This window comes from Rhinopithecus bieti, unplaced genomic scaffold (assembly GCF_001698545.2).
Source record: "Rhinopithecus bieti isolate Rb0 unplaced genomic scaffold, ASM169854v2 scaffold_45617, whole genome shotgun sequence".
NCBI classification, from domain to species: domain Eukaryota; kingdom Metazoa; phylum Chordata; class Mammalia; order Primates; family Cercopithecidae; genus Rhinopithecus; species Rhinopithecus bieti.
In genome coordinates, this window is record NW_016819136.1 from 2,223,133 (window position 1) to 2,248,808 (window position 25,676).

Below are 25,676 nucleotides of genomic sequence, written 5' to 3' on the forward strand. Positions count from 1 at the left end.
GATTTTTTTTTTTAACATACGTCTAAAAAGTTTTATGTAAGTAGTTACATTTATCCATTTACTTTATGATTTATTGCTCAATTTTTATACATAGAAGGCCCTTTTCCTTTCTGAGGTTGGACTATCTATCAATCAATCAATCATCTATCTATCCATCCATCCATCCTTTTCCATCCATCCATCCATCTTTTTCCGAGACAGAGTCTTGCTCTGTCGCTCAGGCTGGAGTGCAGAGGCGCGATCTCGGCTCACCGCAACCTCCGCCTCCCGGGTTCATGCCATTCTCCTGCCTCAGCCTCCCGAGGAGCTGGGATTACAGGCGCCGCTACCACGCTCGGTGTCTTTTTTGTATTTTTAGTAGAGACAGGGTTTCACCATGTTGACCAGGCTGGTCTCGAACTCCTGACCTCATGATCCGCCCGCCTCGGCCTCCCAAAGTGCGGGGATTACAGGCCTGAGCCGCCGCGCCGGCCCCAGGGGCATTCTCGAGAGGGCCTCGCCAAGCCGCACTCCTCCATTTCCCCGCAGTCGTCGCTAACCGAAGGCGCCATCCGGTGACGACTGGATGTGCGCGGCGGTGGTGAGGGGCCTCCGGAACCACCAGGTCCACCGCTGCCTCGGCCCGGGCGGAATCTGGGAAAGTCTCCGACAACCATTCTGCCTAAGAGCTTCCCAGTTGTGCACAGGTGAGCCCCGCATCCTAATGGGCGCCGGGCACGTGAAGTGTGAACCACGCCGGCCTCACTTGCTCCTAAAGGCCTGACGAAACCCCCGAGCCCACCAGGGGGCAGCAGAGATCCGACGGCCGCAGACCGAGGGAAGCTGGAGGGAAGTAGGAGGAAGGGGCAGGCCGAGCGGCTCAGCACGTAGATGCCAGCGCTGTGCCTCCAGGTTGCTTTACGGCTGCCGCAGACGGCTTTGCGGCTCTTTTCCCCTCCTACTTGATTTACGGTTCCTCCTCCGGTCTGTCTTTTTTTGCCCTCCGGCGCTGGGCGTGTTTTGGGACCTTCTTCCCAGAGACCCTCGCACACCCTTCCCATTCTCCTCTGCGGGCCTCCATCTAAGCGCTCTTCTTGTCCGTAGCCTAGATCGAGCTCCCTGCGTGCACCGCGCGCTGCCGGAGGTGCGTAAGTGGAGGAGGAGAGCGGCTTCCCCCGGGGTGGTTCTGGCCGTGGGTGTGGAGCGTGGCAAGGCTCAGCTTCCGAGTCGAGAACCTGGGGCTGCGGTGGAGCTGATCCTGAGGTCTCAGCGTAGAGATGCTGAGTCCAGAGGCCTGTTCTCGTTCACCGGCGCAGTGAGGGGCTCAGTATCGCGGCTTCCCGAGAGATGGGCAGGAAGGCGGGGTACGGGAAACCGGGCACCAGCGCGCCGGGACCCCACCGCGGTGCGGACAGCCGGGTGTCCGTGGTGGCGCTTCCCTGGAGACGCTGCCCGGAGACAGGCGTGGGGAAGCTGAAGTTGGTGTTAACAGCTAAACGAAGCTGAGTTGCAGGGAGCGGGGGACGCTGGGAAGAAATGACTGATTTAAAAGGAATTTGACGCCGGGCATGGTGGCGGCCTGCCCGCCTGTTCCCGGGAGGTCGAGCCTATGGTGAGCCGGGATCGCACCCGTACCACGACACTGCACCCCGGGCGACAGAGCGAGACCCTGTCACGGGGAAAATAAATAAATAAAAATCTGACGCTCAGTTTAGCTGAGTATTGAGCCTTGTTACCAAATTGAGATAGAGGTCTGGCGCGGTGTCTCACCTGTAATCCCAGAAATTTGGAAGGCCGACGGGAGCATCGCTTGAGGCCAGGAGTTCTGGACCAGCCTGGCTAACATAGCGAAACCCCCTCTCTACTGAAAAATACAAAAACAGGCAGGCCTGGTGGCGGGCGCCTGTAATCCCCGCTACTCGGGAGGCGGAGGCATGAGATTCGCTTGAACCCGGGAGGCAGGGGTTGCCCACCGGTGAGCCGAGATGGCACCACTGCACTCCAGCCTGGGGGACAGGGCGAGACTCCATCTCAAAAAAAAGTTGAGATATGATTCACATACAATTAAATTCACCCCCTTTTTGAAAAAATGGAGACGTAGTCTCGCTCTATTGCCCAGGCTGGAGTACAGTGGCGCCGTCTCGGCTCACTGCAACCTCCGCCTCCTGAGTTCAAGCGATTCTTTTGCTTCAGCCTCCCGAGTAGCTGGAATTACAAGCACACGCCACCACACCCAGCTAATTTTTGTATTTTTCACCAGGTTGGCTAGGCTAGTCTCAACTCCTCGCCCTTCTAAAGTGCAGGGATTACAGGTGTGAGCCATCACGTCCAGAGTGTGCAATTCAGTGGCTTAGGTATATTCACAGGGTTGTGCAACCACCACCATTGTCTGATTCCAGAACATTTTTATCATCCCTAAAAGAAACCCTGAAACCCATTAGCAGACACCCATTTATGTCCTCCTCCTCCCAGCAGCACTAATCTGTGAATTTACCTATTCTCAGTACTGTATTATACACTATTTGTTCTTTCGTTTGGTTTATTTCACTTAATACAGTGATTCACAGTTCATCTATGTTGTATGTAGCATGTATCAACTTCATTTTTTAGATAGCTGAATTATTTATTGTGTGGATATACCACATTTGTTTCTCCGTGATTGGATGGATATTGGTGGTTTTCTAGACTTTCTAGGTCTAGGCCTCCACGGAACTCGCAGTCTGAGGCACAGACATTTAAAACTTTGGTTTTTGGAAACTAGCGTTTAACTCTTGGATTGAGTCAGGTAATTCAGGGGTCTCAGGTCTGGTATTGTTTAGGGGAGTCTCTTTTTTTTTTTTGAGATGGAGTTTCACTCTTGCTGCCCAGGGTGGAGTGCAATGGTGGATCTCGGCGCACTGCAGCCTCCGCCTCCTGGGTTCAAACGACTCTCCTGTCTCAGCCTCCTCAGTGGTCGGGCTGACAGGCGCGGGCCACTACGCCCAACTAATTTTTGGTATTTTTAGTAGAGATGGGGTTTCACCATGTTGGCCAGGCTGGTCTCGAACTTCTGACCTCAGGTGATCCACCTGCCTCAGCCTCCCAAAGTGCTGGGATTACAGGCGTGAGCCAGTGCGCCTGGGCGGGAGTTTTGTTTTCTGTTTGTCTGTTGTGTTTTTGGGGGACAGAGTTTCACTCTTGTTGCCCAGGTCTCAGTGCAATGGCCCGATCTTGACTCACTGCCACCTCTGCCTCCCAGGTTCAAGCGATTCTCCTGCCTCAGCCTCCCAAGTAGCTGGGATTACAGGTGTGCGCCACCAGACCCGGCTAATTTTGTATTTTTAGTAGAGAAGGGGTTTCTCCATGTTGGTTACCCTGGTCTCGAACTCCCGACCTCAGTTGGTCCTCCCGCCTTGGCCTCCCAAAATGCTGGGATTACAGGCGTGAGCCACCGCGCCCCTCACGGAATGTTTTTTAAAGTCGTCTATTCTCAGTTCAACACTTACCAGGCCGTTAAGTACAGTGGTATCAAGCAGAGAAATGTTTGTGTGCTGGTCTTCTCAGGGAGGCAGAAACCGTCAGAGGTTGCTGTTATGTAATGTACACCAAAACGTGTTATCTTGTATAAACGGTATAGTTGGAGATGAGTGTATGAAAAAGGTAACTGAGCCAGCTGTGGGAGAGGATAGTTGTGCAAAATTTTGAGTCGCCCTCTGTACGCTTTCCCAGCTGTGTTCAAATAAGGTGACACTCTGCCTTCCTGTTTCAGCTCTGAGACTATACATAAGTGTTATTTTGGCTGTATACTTAGTGCCATTTTGTGTGTGTGTGTGTGTGTGTGTGTGTGTGCGCTTTTGGTGATTTCGCTGTTTACAATGGCCTCCAAGAGTAGAACTGCTATCTAGTATTTCCAAGTTGAAGGCTGTGACGTATCTTATAGAGAAAAGATAAGCTTTGAGATTAGCTTTGTTCAGGCACCACTTTTGTTGTCGGTTGTGAGTTCAGTGTTAATGCATTCACAATATATATTAAATAAGATGTCTTTAAACAGAAGCACACATAAAACAAGGTTCTGTATTGGCCTGTATTTCCCCTAGGAGCAGTGGCTCAGTATTTGCTAGTTCAGTGTTCATGATACCATTAAAGGACATAACTACCCTGAATAATGATGATTGACTCTCTCAGCAGTGGTTCAAGGGCGGAAAGCCTAGTGGATATTTTTCCATCTCTGCAGCTTTTAATGTTTCTTCACTCAGGGCACTCATTTTTAATACTGAACTGGCAGTTTTGATGTGGAGAGAAGCTAAAATAAGGCTAAAATGCTCTTTATACTCTGTGCTGGGTGGGGACTGTGCTGAGTGTTGGGGATTCAGTGATTAGCGTATGGCCCCGCAGTTCTCTAATGGCTGGGTGTGGGAGTGTAGAGAAATGATCATAGTGTGAGGGAATTAATCCTATATTCCCACAGGCTTTTTTTCTTTTTTTTTTTTTTGAGACGGAGTTTCACTCTTGTCGCCCAGGCTGGAGTGCAGTGGTGTGATCTCGGCTCACTGCAACCTCTGTCTCCCAGGTTCAAGTGATTCTCCTGCCTCAGCCTCCCAAGTAGCTGGGATTACAGGCGCCCGCCACCATGCCTGGCTACTTTTTGTATTTTTAGTAGTAACGGAGTTTCACCATGTTGTCCAGGCTGGTCTCAAACCCCTGACCTCGTGATCTGCCCACCTCGGCCTCCCAAAGTGCTGAGATTTCCGGATTCCCTTCCCACAGATTTTAAGACATATTTCTGGCCGGGTGTGGTGGCTCTTGCCTGTAATCCCAGCATTTTGGGAGGCTGAGGTGGGCAGAACACCTGAGGTCAGGAGTTTGAGACCAACCTGGCCAACATGGTGAAGCCCTGTCTCTACTAAAAATACAGAAAATTAGCTGGGGGTGGTGGTGCATGCCTGTAGTTCCAGGTACTCAGGAGACTGAGGCACGAGAATCACTTGAACCTGGGAGGTGGAGGTTGCAGTGAGCTGAGATTGCGCCATTGTACTCCAGCCTGGGCAACGGAATGTCTCCGAAAAAAAAAAACACATACTTCAGACTGTGTTGAGCTGCATAAGGCTTTAGAGGTAACTATATTTTGAGATTTCTTTTCAATTAAAAATTTTTTTCTACTTTTTTTTTTTTTGAGACGGAGTCTCACTCTTGCTCAAGCTCGAGTGCAGTGGCATGATATCAACTCATTGCAACCTTTGCCTCCCAGATTCAAGTGATTCTCGTGCCTCAGCCTCCTGAGGAGCTGGAATTACAGGCACCCACCACCACGCCCCGCTAAGTTTTGTATCTTTGGTAGAGACGAGGTTTCACCATGTTAGCCAGGCTGGTCTTGAACCCCTGACCTCAGGTGATCTGCCTGTGTTGGCCTCCCAAAGTGCTGAGATGACAGATGTGAGCCACCGTGCCTGGCCATTTCTTTCTACTTCTGCCAATTCTTTTTAAGTACCATGAACATTGTAGCACTGTGTTCATAAATGAAAATAGAAGAAACTTGCTCCAGTCTTGTTCATCGAGCCATACTTCCTCTGGGAAAACACCTATCAGAATTTTGGGATCATGTGACAGGTATATATTTAATTTCTTTCTTTCTTTTTTGAGACAGAATCTTCCTGTGTTGCCCAGGCTGGAGTGCAGTGGTGTGATCATGGCTCACTACAGCCTTGACCCCTCCTCGCCCCGCTCAAGTGATCCTCCCAGCACAGCTTCCTGAGTAGCCGGGACTACAGGCATGCTCCACCATGCCCGACTAATGTTTCATTGCTTGTAGAGACAGCTATGTTTCCTATGCTTGTCTTGAACTCCTGAGCCTCAAGCGATCCTTCCACTTCAGCCTCAAGTGCTGGGATTACAGGCGTGAGCCACCGCTCCTGGCTACTTAATTTCTTTCTTTCTTCCTTTTTTTTTTTTTTTTTTGAGACAAAATTTCACTCTTGTTGCCCAGGCTGGAGTGCAATGGTGCGATCTCGGCTCACCGCAACCTCTGCCTCCCAGGTTCAAGCGATTCTCCTGCCTCAGCCTCCCGAGTAGCTGGGATTACAAACATGCGCCACCACACCCGGCTAATTTTATATTTTTCGTAGAGACGAGGTTTCTCCATGTTGGTCAGGCCGGTCTCGAACTCCCTACCTTAGGTGATCTGCTTGCCTTGGCCTCCCAAAGTGTTGGGATTACAGGCTTGAGCCACTGCACCAGGCCTAGTTTCTTTCTACCGCACCCGGCCTAATTTCTTCCTTTTTTTTGAGACAGAGTCTCATTCTATCACCCAGGCTGGAGTGCAGTGGAGTGATCTCAGCTCACTGCAGCCTCCACCTTCCAGGCTGAAGCAAGCCTTCCATCTCATCACCCTTAGTAGCTAGGACTACGGGAACATGTCACCAGGACCAGCTAATTTTTGTGTTGTTTGTAGAGATGGAATTTCACGATGTTGGCCAGGCTGGTCTTGAACTCCTCACCTCATGCAATCCACCTGCCTCAGCCTCCCAAAGTGCTGGGATTACAGGTGTGAGCCACTGCACCCAGCGCACCCAGCCTAGATCTATTTCCAAAATTAGAAAACCGTGAGGCTTTTAGAAAATGAGAAGAATATCTCCATGGTCTGAGTGTGTGTAAAGGTTTCTTAGGGCTCAGGATGCCATAGAGTCACTTAAAAAAGCAAACACACACAAAGATCAATATGATTGATTACATCAAAATGTAATCACAGACTACTGTAAGAAAAGGAATGGGGAAGCACAGGGACCTCTTTGACAAAAGACTGATATTCAAGATCTATAAAGAACCAATAGGCCGGGTGCGGTGGCTCACGCCTGTAATCCTGGCACTTGGGGAGGCCGAGGCGGGTGGATCACTTGAGCTCAGGAGTTCGAGACCAGCCTACGCAACACAGTGAAACCCCGTCTCTACTAAAAATACAAGAATCAGAATTAGCTGGGCATGATGGCACGTGCCTGTAGTCCCAGTTACTTGGGAGGCTGAGGCTGGAGAATTGCTTGAATCTGGGAGACGGAGACTGCAGTGAGCCGAGATTGTGCCACTGCACTCCAGCCTGGGCGACTGAAAAGACTTCGTCTCAAAAAACCAGTAGGGCTCAAGGCCTGGGATTGGGCCTCTGCTGCTCTGCTCCCTGGGCCTGTGGCTCAGTCCGTAGAGTCGTCCTTTCTTTTTCATGAAGAGTAGTGTGCATTAACAGCTGAGTGGTTATCAGCCTGTTTCCTGCCAACCGTGTATGAGAGTTCCAGTTGCTTTGTGTCCTTGCCAACATTTGGTGTTGTCAGTCGTTTAGTTATTCTGATGGGTGTGGTGTGTCATGGTCTTAATTTTAGTCCTCAGTCACTCATGGTGTTGAGCACTTTTTCCTGTGCTGATGACAACGTATAATACATTGTGAAGTGCCTGCTCAAATCTTTTGACCATTTTAAATTGGGTGTGTGTCTTTTTATTGAGTTGTAGGAGTTATTTATATAACCTTTATACCCTGGTTACCTGTCCTCTGTCTGCTTGCCTATTCATTTTCTTAGAGTTGTGTGATGAACAGAAGTTTTACATTTTGATGTAATCAGTTTTCTCTTATATTTTCTTTTATAGTTATTGCTTTCTGAGTCCTAAGAAATCTTGGCTGCCTTCAGACTGTGAAGATAATCTTTCATGTTTTCTTCTGTAATTTTTTTTTTTTTTTGGAGACAGAGTCTCGCTCTGTTGCCCAGGCTGGAGTGCAGTGGCCGGATCTCAGCTCACTGAAATCTCCGCCTCCCAGGTTCACGCCATTCTCCTGCCTTAGCCTCCTGAGTAGCTGGGACTACAGGCGCCCGCCACGTCGCCCGGCTAGTTTTTTGTATTTTAGTAGAGACGGGGTTTCACCGTGTTAGCCAGGATGGTCTCGATCTCCTGACATTGTGATCCACCCGTCTTGGCCTCCCAAAGTGCTGGGATTACAGGCTTGAGCCACCGCACCCGGCCTTTTTTTTTTGAGACAAAGTCTTACTCTGTCATCCAGGTGGGGGTGCGGTGACGCTGTCTCAGCTCACTGCAACCTCTGCCTCTCAGGTTCAAGTGATTCTCCTGCCTCAGCCTCCCGAGTAGCTGGGATTATGGATGCGCACCACCACGCCCAACTAATTTTTGTATTTTTAGTAGAGACAGGATTTCACCATGTTGGCCAGGTTGGTCTTGAACTCTTGACCTCGTGATCCGCCCATCTCGGCCTCCCAACATGCCGGAATTACAGGCGTGAGCCACCATGCCCGGCCTATAAATGTTACAGTTTTAGTTTTATGTTTAGGCCTATCATCTATCTCTAGTTTATGTGAATGGTGTGAGATATAATTAAATATTAATTTTTTTCCCAGTCGTTCCAGCACCAATTGTTGAAAATGCTATGGTATTGCATTTTTGAAATTAAGGTGACTGTACAAATGGTAATTGATTTCTGCGCTCCCTTTTCAGTTCCATTGTTCAATCCTTATGTTAGTACCGCACTTTTAATTACTGTAGCTTTAGTAAGTCTTGAAGTCTTGTCGTTGTAGGTCCTCCAATTTTGTTGTTGTTTTTCAAGCTTGATGTGAATATTCTAAATCCTCTGCATTTCCATTATACATATTAGAATTATCTTACCAGTTTCCACAGAAAAATTTGGTAAAATTGTGATTGGGACTTCATTGAATCTATGGATCAATTTGGAAAGAAATGATACCTAAACAGTATTGAGTCTTCAAATATATGAATTTGGTGCATTTTCCTTCTTATTTAGGCCTTTTAAAATTTCTTTTTAGGCTGGGCGTGGTGGCTCACACCTGTAATATTGCACTTTGGGAGTCTGAGACGGGCGGAGACCAGCCTGGCCAACATGGTGAAACCCCATCTCTACTAAAAATGCAAAACTTAGCCAGGTGTGGTGGCGGATGCCTGTAGCCCCAGCTAGTTGGGAGGCTGAGGCAGCAGAATTGCTTCAACTTGCTCAGGAGGCGGAGGTTGCAGTGAGCCGAGATACCGCCATTGCACTCCAGCCTGGGCAGCAAGAGCAAAACTCTGTCTCAAAAAATAATAATAATAAAAATAAAAATTTCAGGCCAGGTGTGGAGGCTCACACCTGTAATCCCAGCACTTTGGGAGGCCGAGGTAGGCGGATCACCTGAGGTAGGGGGATCACCTGAGGTTGGAAGTTCGAGACCAGCCTGAGCAACGTGGACAAACCCCTTCTCTATGAAAAATACAAAATTCGCTGGGTGTGGTGGTGCATGCCTGTAATCCCAGCTACTCGGGAGGCTGAGGCAGGATAATCGCTTGAACCCAGGAGGCGGAGGTTGCAGTGAGCCGAGATCACGCATTGCACTCCAGCCTGGGCAACAAGAGCAAAACTCCGTCTCAAAAATAAAATTTCTTTTTAGTTCTGTTTTATAGTTTTCAGTTCAGAAGTCTTACACATATTTTGTTAAATTTATTTCTAGATATGTTTCTTACCTTTATTGTAAAATGGAGCCATCATTTGCATCATTCATTACTCCGTATGAAATGTGTTATTACTCTGCCTGCTTTCAAGATTTTCTCTTTATTTTTTTTAGCAGTTTGCCTGTGGTGTATCTAGGCATCATTTTTTTGTATTTATCCTTAGATTTATCCTTGAGATTTGCAGAGCTTCTTAAATCTGTACATTTATGTCTGTCAGCCAGTTTGGAAAATTTGGAGCTATTAGTTTTAAAAATATTTCTTCTGTTCCATTCTCTTTCACTTCTTCTGGGATCAATTATATGTGAGTTAGACATTTTGGTATTAGCCCACAGGAACCTGAGGTTCTTTCAATCTTTTCAGTCTTTTTTTCCTCGAAGTTTGCATTTTGTGAGCCGGAGTGACAAATCATTCAGGATGATTTTTGAGATTCCTACTTCAAGAGTAGTTCCGAATCTTTTGCAGGTGTAGAAAAGTCTGGCTTCTAATTCTACTGGAAGGCCTTTTTGTAGGGGAGACGGTTGTGTGTCCCTTGGCTTTTAAATTTTCTCTTGTGTCTTTCACAGCACAGTTTTCAGAGGGTGCCCTTTGTTTTTCTTTTTCTTTTTTTTTTATTTGAGGCGGAGTCTCACTCTATTGCCAGGCTGGAGTGCAGTGACGCAATCTCCGCTCACTGCTACCTCCGCTTCCCGAGTTCAAGTGATTCTCCTGTCTCAGCCTCCTGAGTAGCTGGGACTACAGGCACCTGCCACCACGCCCAGCTAATTTTTGTATTTTTAGTAGAGATTAAAAATACAAACCCAGCAGGTTTGTACAAAGCCCAGGAGGTTGTGGCTGCAGTCTCACGTTCATCCCATCATCAGATTTCCCCCAGTGTCTTAATAATATTCTTTGTGGCTTTTCTTTATCCCTGATCCAAAGTTTCTTCAAAGATTACACAGTGCATTTAGTTTTCATGTCTCTTAAGCCTTTATTTATTTATTTTCTGAGATGGAGTCTTGCTCCGTTACCCAGACTGGAGTTCAGTGGCACCATCTTGGCTCAGTGTAGCCTCCACCTGCTGGTTTCAAGTGATTCTCCTGCCTCAGCCTCACAAGTCGCTGGGACTACAGGTGTGCACCACCACGCCCAGCTAATTTTTATATTTTTAGTAGAGACGGGATTTTTCCCATTTTGGCCAGGCTGGTCTTGACCTCCTGAGCTCAGATGATCCACCCGCCTTGGCCTCCCAAAGTGCTGGGATTACAGGCGTGGGCCACTGCACCTGGCCGTAAACCTCTTTTTATATTGAAGAGTCCACCAGCCCTTGTATTTTGTTTTGTTTTTTGAGACAGTGATGCTTTGGAGAGTCCAGGCCAATTGCTTTATAGATTTCAACTTGCTTGATTATTTCCTCATGATTAGATTCGTAGAAATACTACCTAAGTGATTTGACCTTCTTAGTGCATCCATCAGGAAGCACATGATGTGACTGTAATTGGTGACATTAAGTTTGATTACTTAATGATTAAGGTGGTAACTCCCAGCTTTCTACACTGTAAAGGTATCTTTTGCCGCCCTCCTTTTTATTCCCAAGTAGTTGATTTGGAGATTAGTCCTTTACACAGTAGAGGAGGGGGAAGGGAGACAGGAGAGGGGAAGAGAGACAGGAAAGGAAAGCTTGACAACTAAGGGTGAGTTATCAAGCCTGTTGCCACTGGTAGCAACCCACCCTAATTCCACTGGGGAAGCTCGCAGCTTGGTGGCACCCCACAGAGGGGTGAGAGCTTGAGAGTATTTCAACACCAGCTCCTGTCAGGCACCATTTGAGGGCTGCGCCCGGGTGGTTCCATTTTCTGGTGCTTCCAGCTTGCCATAAACAGGTGCAAAGAAGTCTGGATACTAAAGAAAGCTCTCAGGTAACAAGATGCAGATGGCATTTGGAAGTCAGACTAGGGTGCACTATTGTGGTAAGAGCTGAAGGGATGGCCGGGCATGGTGGCTCACACCTGTAATCCCAGCACTTTGGGAGGCTGAGGCGGGTGGATCACCTGAGGTCAGAAGTTCGAGAGCAGCCTGGTCAACATGACGAAACCCCATCTCTACTAAAAATACAAAAATTAGCCAGGTGTGGAGGTGGACGCCTGTAGTCCCAGCTACTCAGGAGGCTGAGGTAGGAGAATTGCTTGAATCTGGGAGGTGGAGGTTGCAGTGAGCCTAGATTGCGCCACTGCACTCCAGCCTGGGCGACAGAGTGACACTGTCTCAAAACAAAACAAAAAGCTGAAGGATGATTAATAGAGCATTCGTAGTGTCTGCTGTACCTGGGTACCCTAGAACCTAGAGAACCTACAGCTTGAGGCAAGAGCGTATGTGTTATCAATTTTTCAAGAAGTGTACTTTCAGGAAGCAGAGGTAGGGGAAAGATGAGTGAAGGGAGAAGGAAGATTAAGTCAGTTCGAGGGTGCATTTTGAAGCTGGCCACCTTTGGTGCAAGTACAGTTGGTTGCTTGTTCCCCTAAAGCTGTTTTCCAGGAGGATGTATGAATAACTGCACCAGGGCAATCCATCTGAAGGAAGGATGGACGGACCCCTCAGCTTCTGTGTCTCATTGGAAAAAGGTTTGCTTCATGGCAGATTAATTCCCACAGACTTCTGGGCTGTGTATGTGTGGGTACCAGGTAGGTCCCACAGGCCCTCACACCTCCAAGGCAAGGGGCAATCCAAGGGTGGGAAGTGATAGGCACCCAGTATGTGCAGGAGGTAAGGGACCGTGGGGTTGTACCTGTGGGCAGTTGGTCATAACCCAGACGTGTTTGATCAGCCCAGTGACAGCTGGGGTGGAAAAAGTGACCAAGGGCCTCAGGGACACACGAGGCGAAGAAGATTTGAGGTGCTGCATAAGATATGCCTAATGCATTTGGATTCTACCTTTGTTTAACAAATATGCACATATAAAAAACACAGACAAACACAATCACATACACAAAAAGACAACAGCTATCTCTTGGGGAGATCCAGCTGAATTTTACTTCCATATTCTCTGATATGTGTTTAAAGCTTTCTACAATAAAGATATTTTAATTTTATAATGGAGGCTGGGCACAGTGGCTCATGCCTTTAATCTCAGCATTTTGTGAGGCCAAGGCAGGAGGATTGCTTGAGCCCAGGAATTCACGACCAACCTGGGCAACAGAGTGAGACAGTCATCTCTAAAAAAATTTAAAAAAAATTAGCCAGGCATGATAGCACTAACCTGTAGTCCTATCTACTCGGGAGGCTGCAGAGGGAGGATCACCTGAGTCCTGGAGGTCAAGGTTACATTAAGCTATGATTACACCACTGCATTCCAGCTGGGTAACAGAGCAAGACTCTGTCTCTTAAATTTTTTTTTTTTTTTTTTACTTTTACAATGGGAAAACCATTGTAGACAGTTTTAAGAAGGAAAGCCGAACAGTAGGCATCTTTTTCAAAGTAAAAGAGCAAAAAAGGCAAAATTATTTCATGTTTACATTATGGACAAAGACAAGATTGTCTTCAATAAAAGGCTGAATTTTTTTTTTTTTTTTTTTTTGGAGAAAGAGTCTTGCTCCATCGCCCATACTGGAATGCAGTGGCGTGATCTCGGCTCACTGCAGCCTCCGCCTCCCGGGTTCAAGCGATTCTCCAGCCTCAGCCCCCCGAGAGTAGCTGGAACTACAGGCACATGCCACTGTGTCTCGCTAATTTTTATATTTTTAGTACAGACAGGGTTTCATCATGTTGACAAGGCTGGTCTTCAACTCCTGACCTCAGGTGATCTGCCCACCTCAGCCTCCCAAAGTTCTGGGATTACGGACGCGAGCCACCGTGCCCGACCTGGCTGAGTGTTTTAAGTTATTTATAAAAGTAGAACAAGTTGCTCTTTATTTATTATTATTATTATTTTTGAGATGGAGTCTCATTCTGTTGCCCAGGCTGGAGTGCTGTGGCATGATCTTGGCTCACTGTGACCTCCGCCTCCCGGGTTCAAGTGATTCTGCCTCAGCCTCCCTAGTAGCTGGGATTACAGGGGTGCATCACTACGCCTGGATAATTTTTGTATTTTTAGTAGAGATGGGGTTTCACTGTGTTGACCAGGCTGGTCTCGAACTCCTGACCTCAGGTGATCCACCCGCCTAGGCCTCCCAAAGTGCTGGGATTACAAGTGTGAGCCACTACTCCCGGCCACAGATTGCTCTTTAAATGTGAGACGTGTTCTGGCATGGTGGCTCACACCTGTAATCCCAGCACTTTGGGAGGCTGAGGTGGGTGGATCAGTTGTGGTCAGGAGTTCGAGATCAGGCTGGTGGACATGGTGAAACCCCATCTCTACTTATTTATGTATTTTTTTCAGACGGAGTTTCACTCTTGTTGCCCAGGCCAGACTGCAATGGCGCAATCACGGCTCACCGCAACCTCTGCCTCCCGGGTTCAAGTGATTCTCCTGCTTCAGCCTCCCGAGTAGCTGGGACTACAGGCGTGCACCACCACGCCCAGCTAATTTTTTGTATTTTTAGTAGAGACAGGGCTTCACCATGTTGGCCAGGATGGTCTCTAATTCCTGACCTCAGATGATCCGCCTGCCTCGGCCTCCCAAAGTACTGGGATTACAAGTGTGAGCCACCGCACCTGGCTGGTTTTTTTAAACTTTAAAACGGATTCACTTGGTTTTTCTTCCCTACCCCCCAGCTTTTTTGAGGTATGACTGACAAAAATTATATATATTTAGGGTGTACAGTGTGATGATTTGATATGTGAACGCATTGTGAAATGATTACCACAGTCAAGGTAATTCACATATCCACCACCTTCCAGAGTTGCCCTCTTAGCTAGTACAGGTTGGGTATTGCTTCTCTGAAATGCTTTGGGACCAGAAGTGTTTTGGACTTCAGATTTTGGAATATTTGCATATATATAATCAAATATCTTGGGAATGGGACCCAAGTCTAAACGTGAAATTCATTTGTTTTCAGAGCCTAAAGATAATTTTTTTTTTTTTTTTTTTTTTGAGACGGAATCTCGCTCTGTCGCCCAGGCTGGAGTGCAGCTCACTGCAAGCTCCACCTCCCGGGTTTACGCCATTCTCCTGCCTCAGCCTCCCGAGTAGCTGGGACTACAGGCTCCTGCCACCTTGCCCAGCTAGTTTTTTGTATTTTTTAGTAGAGACGGGGTTTCACCGTGTTAGCCAGGATGGTCTGGATCTCCTGACCTCGTGATCTGCCCGTCTTGGCTTCCCAAAGTGCTGGGATTACAGGCTTGAGCCCCCGCGACCGGCTTTTTTTTTTTTTTTGAGAGTCTCGCTCTGTCGCCCAGGATGGAGTGCCGTGGTGCAATCTCGGTTCACTGCAACCTCTGCCTCCTGGGTTCAGGCGATTCTCCCACCTCAGCCTCCTGAGTAGCTGGAATCACAGGCATGCGCCACCATGCCCAGCTAATTTCTGTATTTTTATAGAGACGTGGTTTCGCTATGCTGGCCATGCTGGTCTCGAACGCCTGACCTCAGCTGATCCACCCGCCTCAGCCTTCCAAAATGCTGGGATTATAGGTGTCAGCAACAGCATCTGGCTGATTATTGTATTTTTCTCTTGGAGAAGCTCAATAAACTGTGTGTTGTGTTTTGCCATTTTGGGTTTTATTTGAGACAAGAGTCAGACGCTCTGTCACCCAGGCTGGAGTGCAGTGGGGTGATCATAGCTCACTGCAGCTTCAAACTCCTGAGCTCAAGCGATCCTCCCGCACGGCCTCCTGAGTAGCACCACACGTGGCTAATTGTTAAATTTTTTGTAGCGATGGGGTTTTGCTGTTTAGGCTGGTCTCAAACTCCTGGGCTCAAGCAGTTCTTCTGCCTCGGGCTCCCAAGGTGCTGGGATTATAGGTTTGAGCCACTGTGCCTGGCCATTACCTGTGTTTTGACTACAGCACATCATGTTGGCACTCAAAACGTTTTGGATTTTGGAGCATTTTGAGTTTTGGATTTTTGGATTAGCAGTGTTCCACCAATAGTAAATTTTTTGTTTGCTTTCCCATAAAGAATATTTTTGTAATTTTGATTTTATAGTTATAAATGTAATATATTCTTATTGTAAAAATCACCTTTAATAGCACCACCATTGGCCGGGCCTGGTGGCTCACGCCTGTAATCCCAGCGCTTTGGGAGGCCGAGGCGGGCGGATTGAGAGATCAGGAGATCGAGACCATCCTGGCTACGACGGTGAAACCCCGTCTCTACTAAAAATACAAAAAAACTAGCCAGGTGTGGTGGCGGCGCCTGTAGTCCCAGCTACTCGGGAGGCTGAGGCAGGAGAATGGCAGGAACCCGGCAGGCGGAGCTTGCAGTGAGCCGAGATCACACCACTGCACTCCAGTCTGGGCGACAGAGCAAGACTCCGTCTCAAAAAAAAAAAGGAGCACCAACACAATAGCAAACATGTTAACAGAAAGGTAGAAGCAGACCTTAAAGAATCTCCAGTAGCTTGAGAGACCGTAGTTGACCACTGAGGAGCTCTGCTCTGGGTTGGAGCAGTGCTTAGAAGTTTGTAAATAACTCTTAGGATATTGCATATATTGTTGTTGTTTTTTTTCCCTGAAATGGAGTCTCGCTCTGTCGCCAGACTGGAGTGCAGTGGCTCCATCTCGGCTCACTGCAGGCTCCGCCTCCCAAGTTCAAGCAATTCTTTGCCTCAGCCTCCTGAATAGCTGGGACTACAGGCGCCGCCACCACGCCCGGCTAGTTTTTTGTATTTTTAGTAGAGACGGGGTTTCACCATGTTAGCCAGGCTGGTCTCCATCTCCTGAACTTGTGATCCGCCCGTCTCGGCCTCCCAAAGTGCTGGGATCACAGGCATGAGCCACTGCGCCCGGCTACATAAGGATGTGATTTTTTAGTAGAGGCTCTTGCCTTTTACTTTAAACATTCTTTGAGGGTTGTTGTTGTTCCTGTCCCCCCTTTTGTTTATATAGAGGTCAACCAGAGTCAAGATGTCTGGGACTGAGGAAGCAGTTCTCAGAGGACATGAAAGCCATCCTGCTGCTGGCAGCGGTGCGGTGTTATGCTTTGGACAGGTAACTGGTTCCTTCATGCCTGGAAAGGTTGAGGTTGAGTAAAGTTAGGGTGCGGCGGTTTGTAGAGCACCGTAGTACATGTGTGAGTAGTACATAGTACATTTACATAGTACATGTGTGAGCTATTTGTTGTTACTGGTTTTTCCTTTAGATGCATTTTTTGGGGGTCTTTTGTGAACTCTGGAGGGCATTTTGGAACATTAGCTATCAAAAGACTGATAGTACTGGGGATTAGATTTAGATTTAAATTTTTTTTGGCGGGGGAGTAGATAACATTTGTATAACATCAAATTCAAAATGAAACTATGTGAAAATCTCCCTATTTCCCATTGCCCCTGTATGCATGCCACCCAGTTCTATTTCTTTTTTTTTCGAGGCTGAGTCTTGCTTTGTCACCCAGGCTGCAGTGCAGTGGTGCAATCTCAGCTCATTGCAGCCTCCACCCCCTGGATTCAAGCAATTCTCCTGCCTCAGCCTCCCAAGTAGCTGGGATTACAGGCATGCGCCACCAAGCCAAAAAAGCTAATTTTTGTATTTTTAGTAGAGATGGGGTTTAACCATGTTGGCCAGGCTGGTCTCGAACTCCAGACCTCAGGTGATCCGCCTGCCTCGGCCTCCCAAAGTGTTCAGATTACAGGCATGAGCCACCATGCCCGGGATTAATTTTTTGTATTTTTAGTAGAGATGTGGTTTCACCATGTTGGCCAGGATGGTCTTGAACTCCTGACCTTGTGATCCGCCCGCCTCGGCCTCCTAAATGCTGAGATTACAGGCATAAGCCACCGCGCCTGCCTCCTTGTCTTTCTTGGAGGCATGGAAAGTTCCTGGGGGTCATATTCCTTGTAGGGACATTGTGTGCATAGAAAAGTTTCTTGCTTTGTCCACCCATACTCCATCTTTATTTTTACCAGAGAGTTGTGAGTATTCATTTCATCCAAACAGGGCAAGGGGGACAAAACCCAAATCAGCAAGCAGTCGTGTGTTTCCGTTTGTGCAGGACAGGAGATTGTTGCATTGGAGAAGGTGTCCATCTCTGGAAAGGGCAAATGGAAGCAAGACTTCCCGTCCCTGTGCCGTTTCCATACTCGCTTCCTGTGCTGACGTCGTTTACAGCTCTGAAGCCAGGACATCGTAGCTTCCTATGCTTCAGAAACTTTTATAAGGATGGTAGCAGCAGCTAAGGCAGCAGTTCTCAAAATGTAATCCTGGGACCCAGATTCAGAGTCCCGAAGGTCAAAATTACCTTCATAATAATACTGTTTGCCTCTTTCACACTCATTCTCTCATGAGTGAACGGTAGAGTCTTCAGAGACTGCATAAGTGATACGCGATGTCACTGCTATGATGCCTAATGGCGTGCATGCCTTAAAAGTTTCTCAGTTCATTTCTAATAAGATAAATACAACCCACATAAACAAAGGTTCTGGGGGGTCTTTTTAAGAGTATAAAGGTCGAAAAGCTGGAGACTCAGTGATGTGAGGAATGGTGAAGTGTGAACTGAATTTTCTTTTTTGGGGTTGCAGTGCCAGTACACAGCGGAAGAGTACCAGGCCATCCAGAAGGCCCTGAGGCAGAGGCTGGGCCCAGAATACATAAGTAGCCGCATGGCTGGAGGAGGCCAGAAGGTAGGAGAGTTCATGTGCCTGGAAAGCAGGCATCCAAAGACAGACTCCGATGGCCTTGCCAGTTCCCTCTCTGGGTCCTCAGGGATTTGAAGGCTCCTGTTAACTTCCTGGAGGTCTCCCAGTGTCCCTGGGAGGGGATGGGTTCCCGACTTCATTCTCATCTGAAGGGGCCCAGGCATGGTCTTGACACTTGCGTAACCGCCATCTTAGGATTTTTACATCATCTTTTTTTTTTTTTTTTTAAGACAGGGTCTTGCTGTCACCCAGGTTGGAGTCCGACCGGTGGTGTCATCTCGGCTCACTGCAGCCTCCCTCAGACTCAAGCGATCCTTCTGCCTCAGCTTCCTGACTAGCTGGGACTACAGGCACATGCCACCATGCCTGGTTAATTTTTTAATTTTCTGTAGAGACGACATCTCGCCATGTTGCCCAGGCTGGTCTCGAACTGCTGGGCTCAAGTGATCCTCCCACCTCAGCCTCTCAAAGTGCTGGGATTACAGGTGTGGGCCACCATGCCCAGCCTTTACACCATTAAAAAAAAAAATGTTCGTTTTGCCATTTGCTTCTTTTTTTTTGAATTAAACGCTTTTTAAAGAACTTATGATTGACACATAATTGCATATCATTTGCTTCTAATTTTAACTTCTGTGAATATTTTTGGTCTTCCATAAAATAACGTCAAACCGAGATTTATACTTTCTGCAAACTGAATTTTAGCAGCTGCTGGGTGAGTTCCTCCTCCCAACAGACCGTTAGTTCTCGCAGGCACCATCTAGAAGATGTTTGAAATAAATTCATTGAGAATTTTCTTGAAAAATAATTTTTTTTTGAGAGACTGGGTCTCACTGTGCCGCTTAGGCTGGCGTGCAGTGGCATGGTCATGGCTCACCGCAGCCTTGGGCTCCTGGGCTCAAGCGATCCTCCCACCTCCGCCTCCCGAGTAGAATGTTTAAGGGCAGTTTATCCAAAAAAGTAGATGAGGAATAAATTATGTAAATTTTGATTCACATTTAAGTGTGGTAAGGACTTAACCCAGCTTTTCCTTAAAAACATTTCTTTTCTAGGTGTGTTACATTGAGGGTCATCGAGTGATTAATCTGGCCAATGAGATGTTTGGTTACAATGGCTGGGCACACTCCATCACGCAGCAGAATGTGGGTGAGTACGCTCTGCAGCAGTGGGGACTTGTGCATTGTCCAGCTCCTGGTGAAAGGGTGCTGTGAGTGAGGAGGTGAGGTAGGTGGACTTAGTGCCAGCAGGAAGAACGGCTGTGGCACAGCGATCAGTGTCCTCTTCAACTTGCTCTCTTTCCCACTCCTAGATTTTGTTGACCTCAACAATGGCAAGTTCTACGTGGGAGTCTGTGCATTTGTGAGGGTCCAGTTGAAGGTGAGGAGGATGGAGTAGACCTGCCCAGAGGGATCAGTGGGTGGTAGCAGAAGGTGAGCAGGTAGGGAGGTAGGTAGCTGGACAGGGACCCGGGCTGCAGAGTTGTGTCTCAGCCAGTGTTCCCCAGAATGGTGGGATTCAAGTACTGTTGCTCCTGTCTCCCTAAAAGGATGGAAAAACTGTTCTCTTGCACATTTTCAAGTTAACACAAGTTTTCACCACATATAAAAATTGTTGCAAAGGGTATATTTTTTGGCATATGGTAAAATCTGACGTTCTAAAATACAATAATTTTACCATCACTGATAAGTTTTTGGTAACTCAACTTTAGGCAAAGCACGTCCTTTTGTTACAGATAAAAACAAAATTGGATTTTGTTAAGAAGTTGTTTTGCTTAAAGTTACAGTGATTTAAGATGTTAAGTGAGGACTTACCGTAAGTCTGTTAGATCTTTGTTAAATGTTCCAGTGGACTCTCAGTACTATACAGGGTTAGATCTATCATTTATTTGAAGAAATACAATGAACAGGCTTTTTTTTTAATCTTAGAAATTTTACATGGTTCTTTCTTTATCTGAATTTATATTTCCATTCTGTTTCCCTACTGGTTTTTATCCTAATACATATTTATGGTTGAGAGTTTGGCTAGGCGAGGTGGCTCATTCCTGTAATCCCAGCACTTTGGGAGGCTCAGGTGGAAGGATTGCTTGAGCCCAGGGATCTGAGACCAGCCTGGGCAACATGGTGAAAGCCCGTCTCTACTAAAAATACAAAAAATTAGCTGGGCATGGTGGCGCACGCTTGTGGTCCTAGCTACTCAGGAGGCTGAGGTGGGAGGATCACCTGAGCCTGGGAAGTCGAGGCTGTGATGAGCTGTGATTGTGCCACTGAACTCCTGGGTGAAAAAAAAGAAAAATTTTATTGATAGTCTCATTATGCTTCTCTGCCTTTGCATGTGTATAAAAATAAAAGTATTGGTAAATTTTCAGTGCACTTAAGGCTCTAAATATTAAGAGATTTCTTTTGGATTTAGTTATATTATAGCTACTGCTAACACACAGTTGACCAGACAATTGTATTTATGGTGAAGAGAAAACATAAATATAGCAAAATTTTGATAACTTAGAAAATTAAAGATTTGAAATCTTGCCACAAAATAAAAAATATAAAATTTATGGAAAATGAATATCTTAATGAGATGGATAGTGCTGTTTTTTCAGTTAGTTAGTTTATATATCCATATAGCCATAATTAAATATTACTTTTTTTTTTTTTTTTTTTTTTTTTGAGACGGAGGCTCGCTCCTGCGGCCCGGGCGAGTGCATGGCCGGATCCAGCCTCACTGCAAGCCTCGCCTCCCGGGTTTAATGCCCCATTCTCCTGCCTCAGCCCTCCGAGGCGGCGCCACTACAGGCCGCCAGTCACCTCGCCCAGCCTTAGTTTTTTGCTATTTTTTAGTTAGAGACGCGGTGCACCGTGTTAGCCAGAATGTCTCGAACTCCATGACCTCGTGATCCGCCCCGCTCTCGCCTCCAAAGTGCGGGATTACAGGCTTGCAGCCACGCCCGCCCGCGCCCGCCCTTGTTTTTTTTTTTTTTTTTTTTGAGACAGAGTTTCGCTCTTGTTGCCCAGGCTGGAGTGTAATGGCTTGATCTCAGCTCACCGCCACCTCCACCTCCCGGGTTCAAGCAATTCTCCTGCCTCAGCCTCACGAGTAGCTGGGATTACAGGCATGCGCCACGTGCCTGCCTAATTTTTTGTGTGTGATTTTAGCAGAGATGGGTTTCTCCATGTTGGTCAGGCTGGTCTTGGACTCACGACCTCAGGTGATCCACCTGCCTCATCCTCCCAAAGTGCTGGGATTACAGGTGTGAGCCACCGTGCCCAGCCTGCTTATTTCTTTATGAACAATTCAGCATTAATTCTATTCTGACTTATTTTTCTAAATAGTAATAGAAAACCTTGTGTCTATGAATGAGTAGCTGAGAATGGAAAGAGTTTTGTTACAGTGTCACTCATTTATTTGAGTGCTTTCTGAGTTATTTTTTAAAAATCACTGAGTGCTATCATCAAACATTGTATTTAATTCTCAATCAGCGAATGATGTGTTCTGGTTCACCTTCACTTTTGATGAACGGCAGGAGCTGGATGCCACCTGCCTTCCAAAGGGATTTGCTCTCCAATCCTTAGAGACCATTAGATCCAATATTCAAATTCTCCCTTTTTTTGATATCCCAGAGGGATTTTTTTTGAGATGGAGTCTCACTCTGTCGTCCAGGCTGGAGTGCAGTGGCAGGATCTCGGCTCACTGCAACCTCTGCCTCCTGGGTTCAAGTGATTCTCCTGCCTCAGCCTCCTGAGTAGCTGGGATTACAGGTGCCTGCCATCACACCTGGCTAATTTTGTATTTTTAGTAGAGACGGGGTTTCACCATGTTGACCAGGCTGGTCTTGAACTCCTGACCTCAAGTGATCCACCTGCCTCGGCCTCCAAAGGGTTGGGATTACAGGTGTGAGCCACCACGCCCAGCCTGGCCGTTCCAGAGGTTTTTTACCTTAGGGTAATGCACACTGGTAGGATTTGGGGTGGGTTTCTAATGTGCCCTTTGTGTGTCAGAGGGAAGTTGGGAAGGGAGGATCATCTTGACACCTTGACCACAGGCACATGTCCAGGCAGACCAGGTCTAGGAAGCAGCACTGACAGTGGATTCTCACCCAGGCTTCTGCCCATGCCCCTGTGGCAAGGCTGCTAGGTGGCAGATTCCTGCTTTGAACGCTGCTGCTTGAGGAAAGGGGGAGTTGTGGCGCGCCTGCCGGTCTTGTGTTTGAGTTTGAACTCCTTTTCTGCCCCCAGGATGGTTCCTATCACGAAGATGTTGGTTATGGTGTTAGTGAGGGCCTCAAGTCCAAGGCCTTATCTCTGGAGAAGGCAAGGAAGGAGGCGGTGACAGATGGGCTGAAGCGAGCCCTCAGGTGAGTGCGGGGCTGGGAGTCTAACCTGTGTCATTTCAGCGCTTGCTTCAGAGCAGGTTTCGGTTGTTTTTGGAAGAGGTGATACAGCCACATGGTTCAAAAATCTAAGCAACATGGAAGATAAGTCTCACCCCTGCCCCGGCTCCTGTCTGCCCTGTTTTTCCACTTTCGTTAGTATGTTTTCAGTGTTTCTGTTTCAGGCTTCCCTCGCAGGAATAAGTGGTAGAATCCTGCGTTCTCTCTTCTCTGCACACTCAGTCATGTGTGCCAGAGACCTTCGCCCTCCTACTGCGAGTGCACGGACAGCACCCTCATCCTCTCCGTGCGCCTCAGCAGCCCTCCGCTATGCACAGTAGCATAGTTGACTTAGTTACACAGTCACGCGGATGTCTGCGTTGGTCCATTTATGTTGTCATGCAGGAATACCAGAGGCTGGGTGATTTATAAATAAAGGAGGTTTGATTGGCTTATGGTTGTGTGGACTGTACTGGAAGCCTGGTGCCAGCATCCACTTCTGGTGAGGCCTCAGGAAACTTCTAATCATGGCAGAAGGCGGAGAGGGAACATGGAGAGGAGGAGCAAGAGAGACAGGGAAGAGGTCCCAGGCTTATTTATTTTATGTTTGTTTTTCATTTTTTGAGACAGGATCTTGCTTTGATGCATAGGCTGGGGTGCAGTGGTGCCAGCATTGCTCACTGCAACCTTGAACTCCTGGGCGTAAGTGATCTTCCTGCTTCAGCCTCCCGAGTAGCTGGGATCCCAAGCACATGACACCACCCCCAGTTAATTAAAAATTTTTTTTTTTTTTTTTTTTTTATAGAGACAGGGTCTCCCTATGTTGCCTAGGCCGGTCTGAAACTCCTGGACTCAAGTCATCCTCCTGCCTTGTGCCTCCCAAAGTGCCAGGATTACAGGCATGAGCCGTCATGCCCAGCCCCATACTCCAACCACCAGATCTCTCGTGAACTGAGAGAGAAGTCACTGAACACCAAGGGGGTGGCACTAAGCTGTTTATGAGGAATCCACCCCCAGGATCCAGTGCTTCCCACCAGGCCGCACCTCCAGCATTGGAGGCCGCGTTCCAACGTGAAATTGGGAGGGAATAAACAGGAAACCGTATCCATGTCTTTGAGAATTGAAGTGAATTGAACCAGAAAAACCTGTGAATTCTGTGGGGGAGTCCGCAGACCCCAAGTTAAGAACTTTGCTCATGGAAGGTTGTGCCCTTGAGCCCCCAGTCCCCAAGTGTGTGTCGCCTACTCCTGCTGGGAAATTGGAGCATTCTTTGGAGAAAAAAAAAAAAAGGAGAACTCTCTGCAGTGGCTGATGGGTTTTGTGAATGGTGCCTCAGTCTTCATCACCTCTGTGCAGGCAGGGATTTGTGTCTTGTTCTCACTGCAGTATTCTCAGAAACTAACATGGTGCAGGAACACGCTAGATGCTTACCCGACGTCAGTGGGGAACGCATGTTAGGGTCCATTTTCTCTGCTGCACCTGAGAAGCAACCTGTACAAAAGTTGTAAGTCTATTCTCTGATACTCATGTGTAACCATTCTTAACCCTGGTTCACTTTGTTTCCCCTCTTGCCCTTAGGAGTTTTGGAAACGCACTTGGAAACTGTGTTCTGGACAAAGACTACCTGAGGTCCCTAAATAAGCTTCCACGCCAGGTACATCAGACATGGATGAGTGCAGTGCGGATGATGCAGCCAGCTTCTGTGGCGTGAGTTGAGTGCTTGGAGGATGCAAGGAGAAGAAGTGAGGACTCAGCCATTTAGAGGGTCTGGAATGTTTATTTCAGATTTTGAATGTCAGAGCTAGCAGGAACTAATCACAACAGTTTACTTTTTTTAACATCACATCATTTGACGGGAATGTGAGATGGGGAGCATTTGTGTTACGTGTAGGTAGAGAACTGTGGTTGGGGGTAGTCTGTGAAGCCTACCCCCTCTGCAGCACCGCTGTCCTTCCCAGACACTCCCAGCCTCACTGTTGAGCCTTCTTTGTTTTCCTTAGTTCTGGTGTCATTAAGATTTAGATGCCCATTATTTCTGTCAGTACCTGTCACGTGATCTGAGCATTTGCCTTTGGAGAATGGGGTCTGTGGCTGGGCAGCCCTGGAGTCACACCTGACTTGCGATGAGTAGCTTCTGGAGTGTTCCTCCTGCCTCATCTGCTCTCCGAGGTCCCTGCCATGTCACCCCGCAGGGCAGCATTTCCATCCTGTGCCTGAGATTCTTTTCCTCATGGAGCCCCACAAGGTGTGTATCTCTGGGCATCTGTAAAAACTCCTTTAAAAAATCATTTGTAAACATGATTGGATTCAGTTTGCTAATATTTTGTTAGGCATTTTTTTTTTTTTTGAGACGGAGTCTTGCTCTGTCACCCAGGCTGGAGTGCAGTGGTGTGATCTCGGCTCACTGCAAGCTCCGCCTCCTGGGTTCACACTGTTCTCCTGCCTCAGCCTCCCAAGTAGTTGGGACTACAGGCGCCGCCACCACGCCTGGCTAATTTTTGTATTTTTAGTAGATGGGGTTTCTCCCTGTTGACCAGGCTGGTCTTGAACTCCTGACCTCAAGTGATCCGCCTGCCTGGGCGTCCCAAAGTTCTGGGATGACAGGCATGAGCCACTGCACCCGGCCTTTTCTTTTTTTAAATTGTAGTAAAACACATCACATGTTAACTATTTTTAGTGTATGGTTGAGTAGCGTTAAGTGTATTCACATTGTTGTGAAATTGATCTGCAGAACTAAGACTCTATACCCCTAAAACAAGAACTCCACATTTCCCCCTTTTCCCAGACCCTTGTAACTACTTCCACTTTCTTTCTTTTTTTTTTTTTTTTTATTTATTTTTTGAAAGATGAGGTCTTGCTCTGTCACCCAGGCTGGAATGCAGGAGTGCAAACCTAATTCACTGCATCCTTGAACTCCTGGGCCCAAGGGATCCTCCTGGATCCTCCTGCCTCAGCCTCTCAAGTGGCGAGGACTACAGGTATGTGCCACCACACCTAGCTACTTTATTTTTTAAACAATTATTATATTTTTTTGTAGAGACAGAATTTCTCAGGGCTGGTCTTGAACTACTGGGCTCATGTGATCCTCCTGCGTCGGCCTCCCAAAGCACTGGGATTACAGCATGGGCCACTGCACCTGGACCCAGCTAATTAACTTTTTTTTTTTTTTTTTT

The 25,676-nt window shown here is 47.4% G+C and overlaps 1 protein-coding gene across 11 annotated transcripts in view; it reads left to right on the forward strand.

Annotated features, from left to right (window-relative positions):
- Positions 1–25,676, forward strand: part of RAD52 (RAD52 DNA repair protein) — a 97,757-nt gene that overhangs the window by 60,926 nt on the left and 11,155 nt on the right. For 2 of the 11 annotated variants that reach the window (XM_017858541.1, XM_017858540.1), the window contains exons 3-8: positions 16,402–16,503; positions 18,027–18,128; positions 19,193–19,286; positions 19,450–19,517; positions 22,370–22,488; positions 24,082–24,157. In XM_017858541.1, coding sequence (XP_017714030.1) covers positions 16,420–16,503; positions 18,027–18,128; positions 19,193–19,286; positions 19,450–19,517; positions 22,370–22,488; positions 24,082–24,157 — 543 coding nt within the window. In that variant the 5' untranslated portion in view covers positions 16,402–16,419. The other 9 variants (XM_017858546.1, XM_017858539.1, XM_017858538.1 and 6 more) reach the window with 9 other exon arrangements.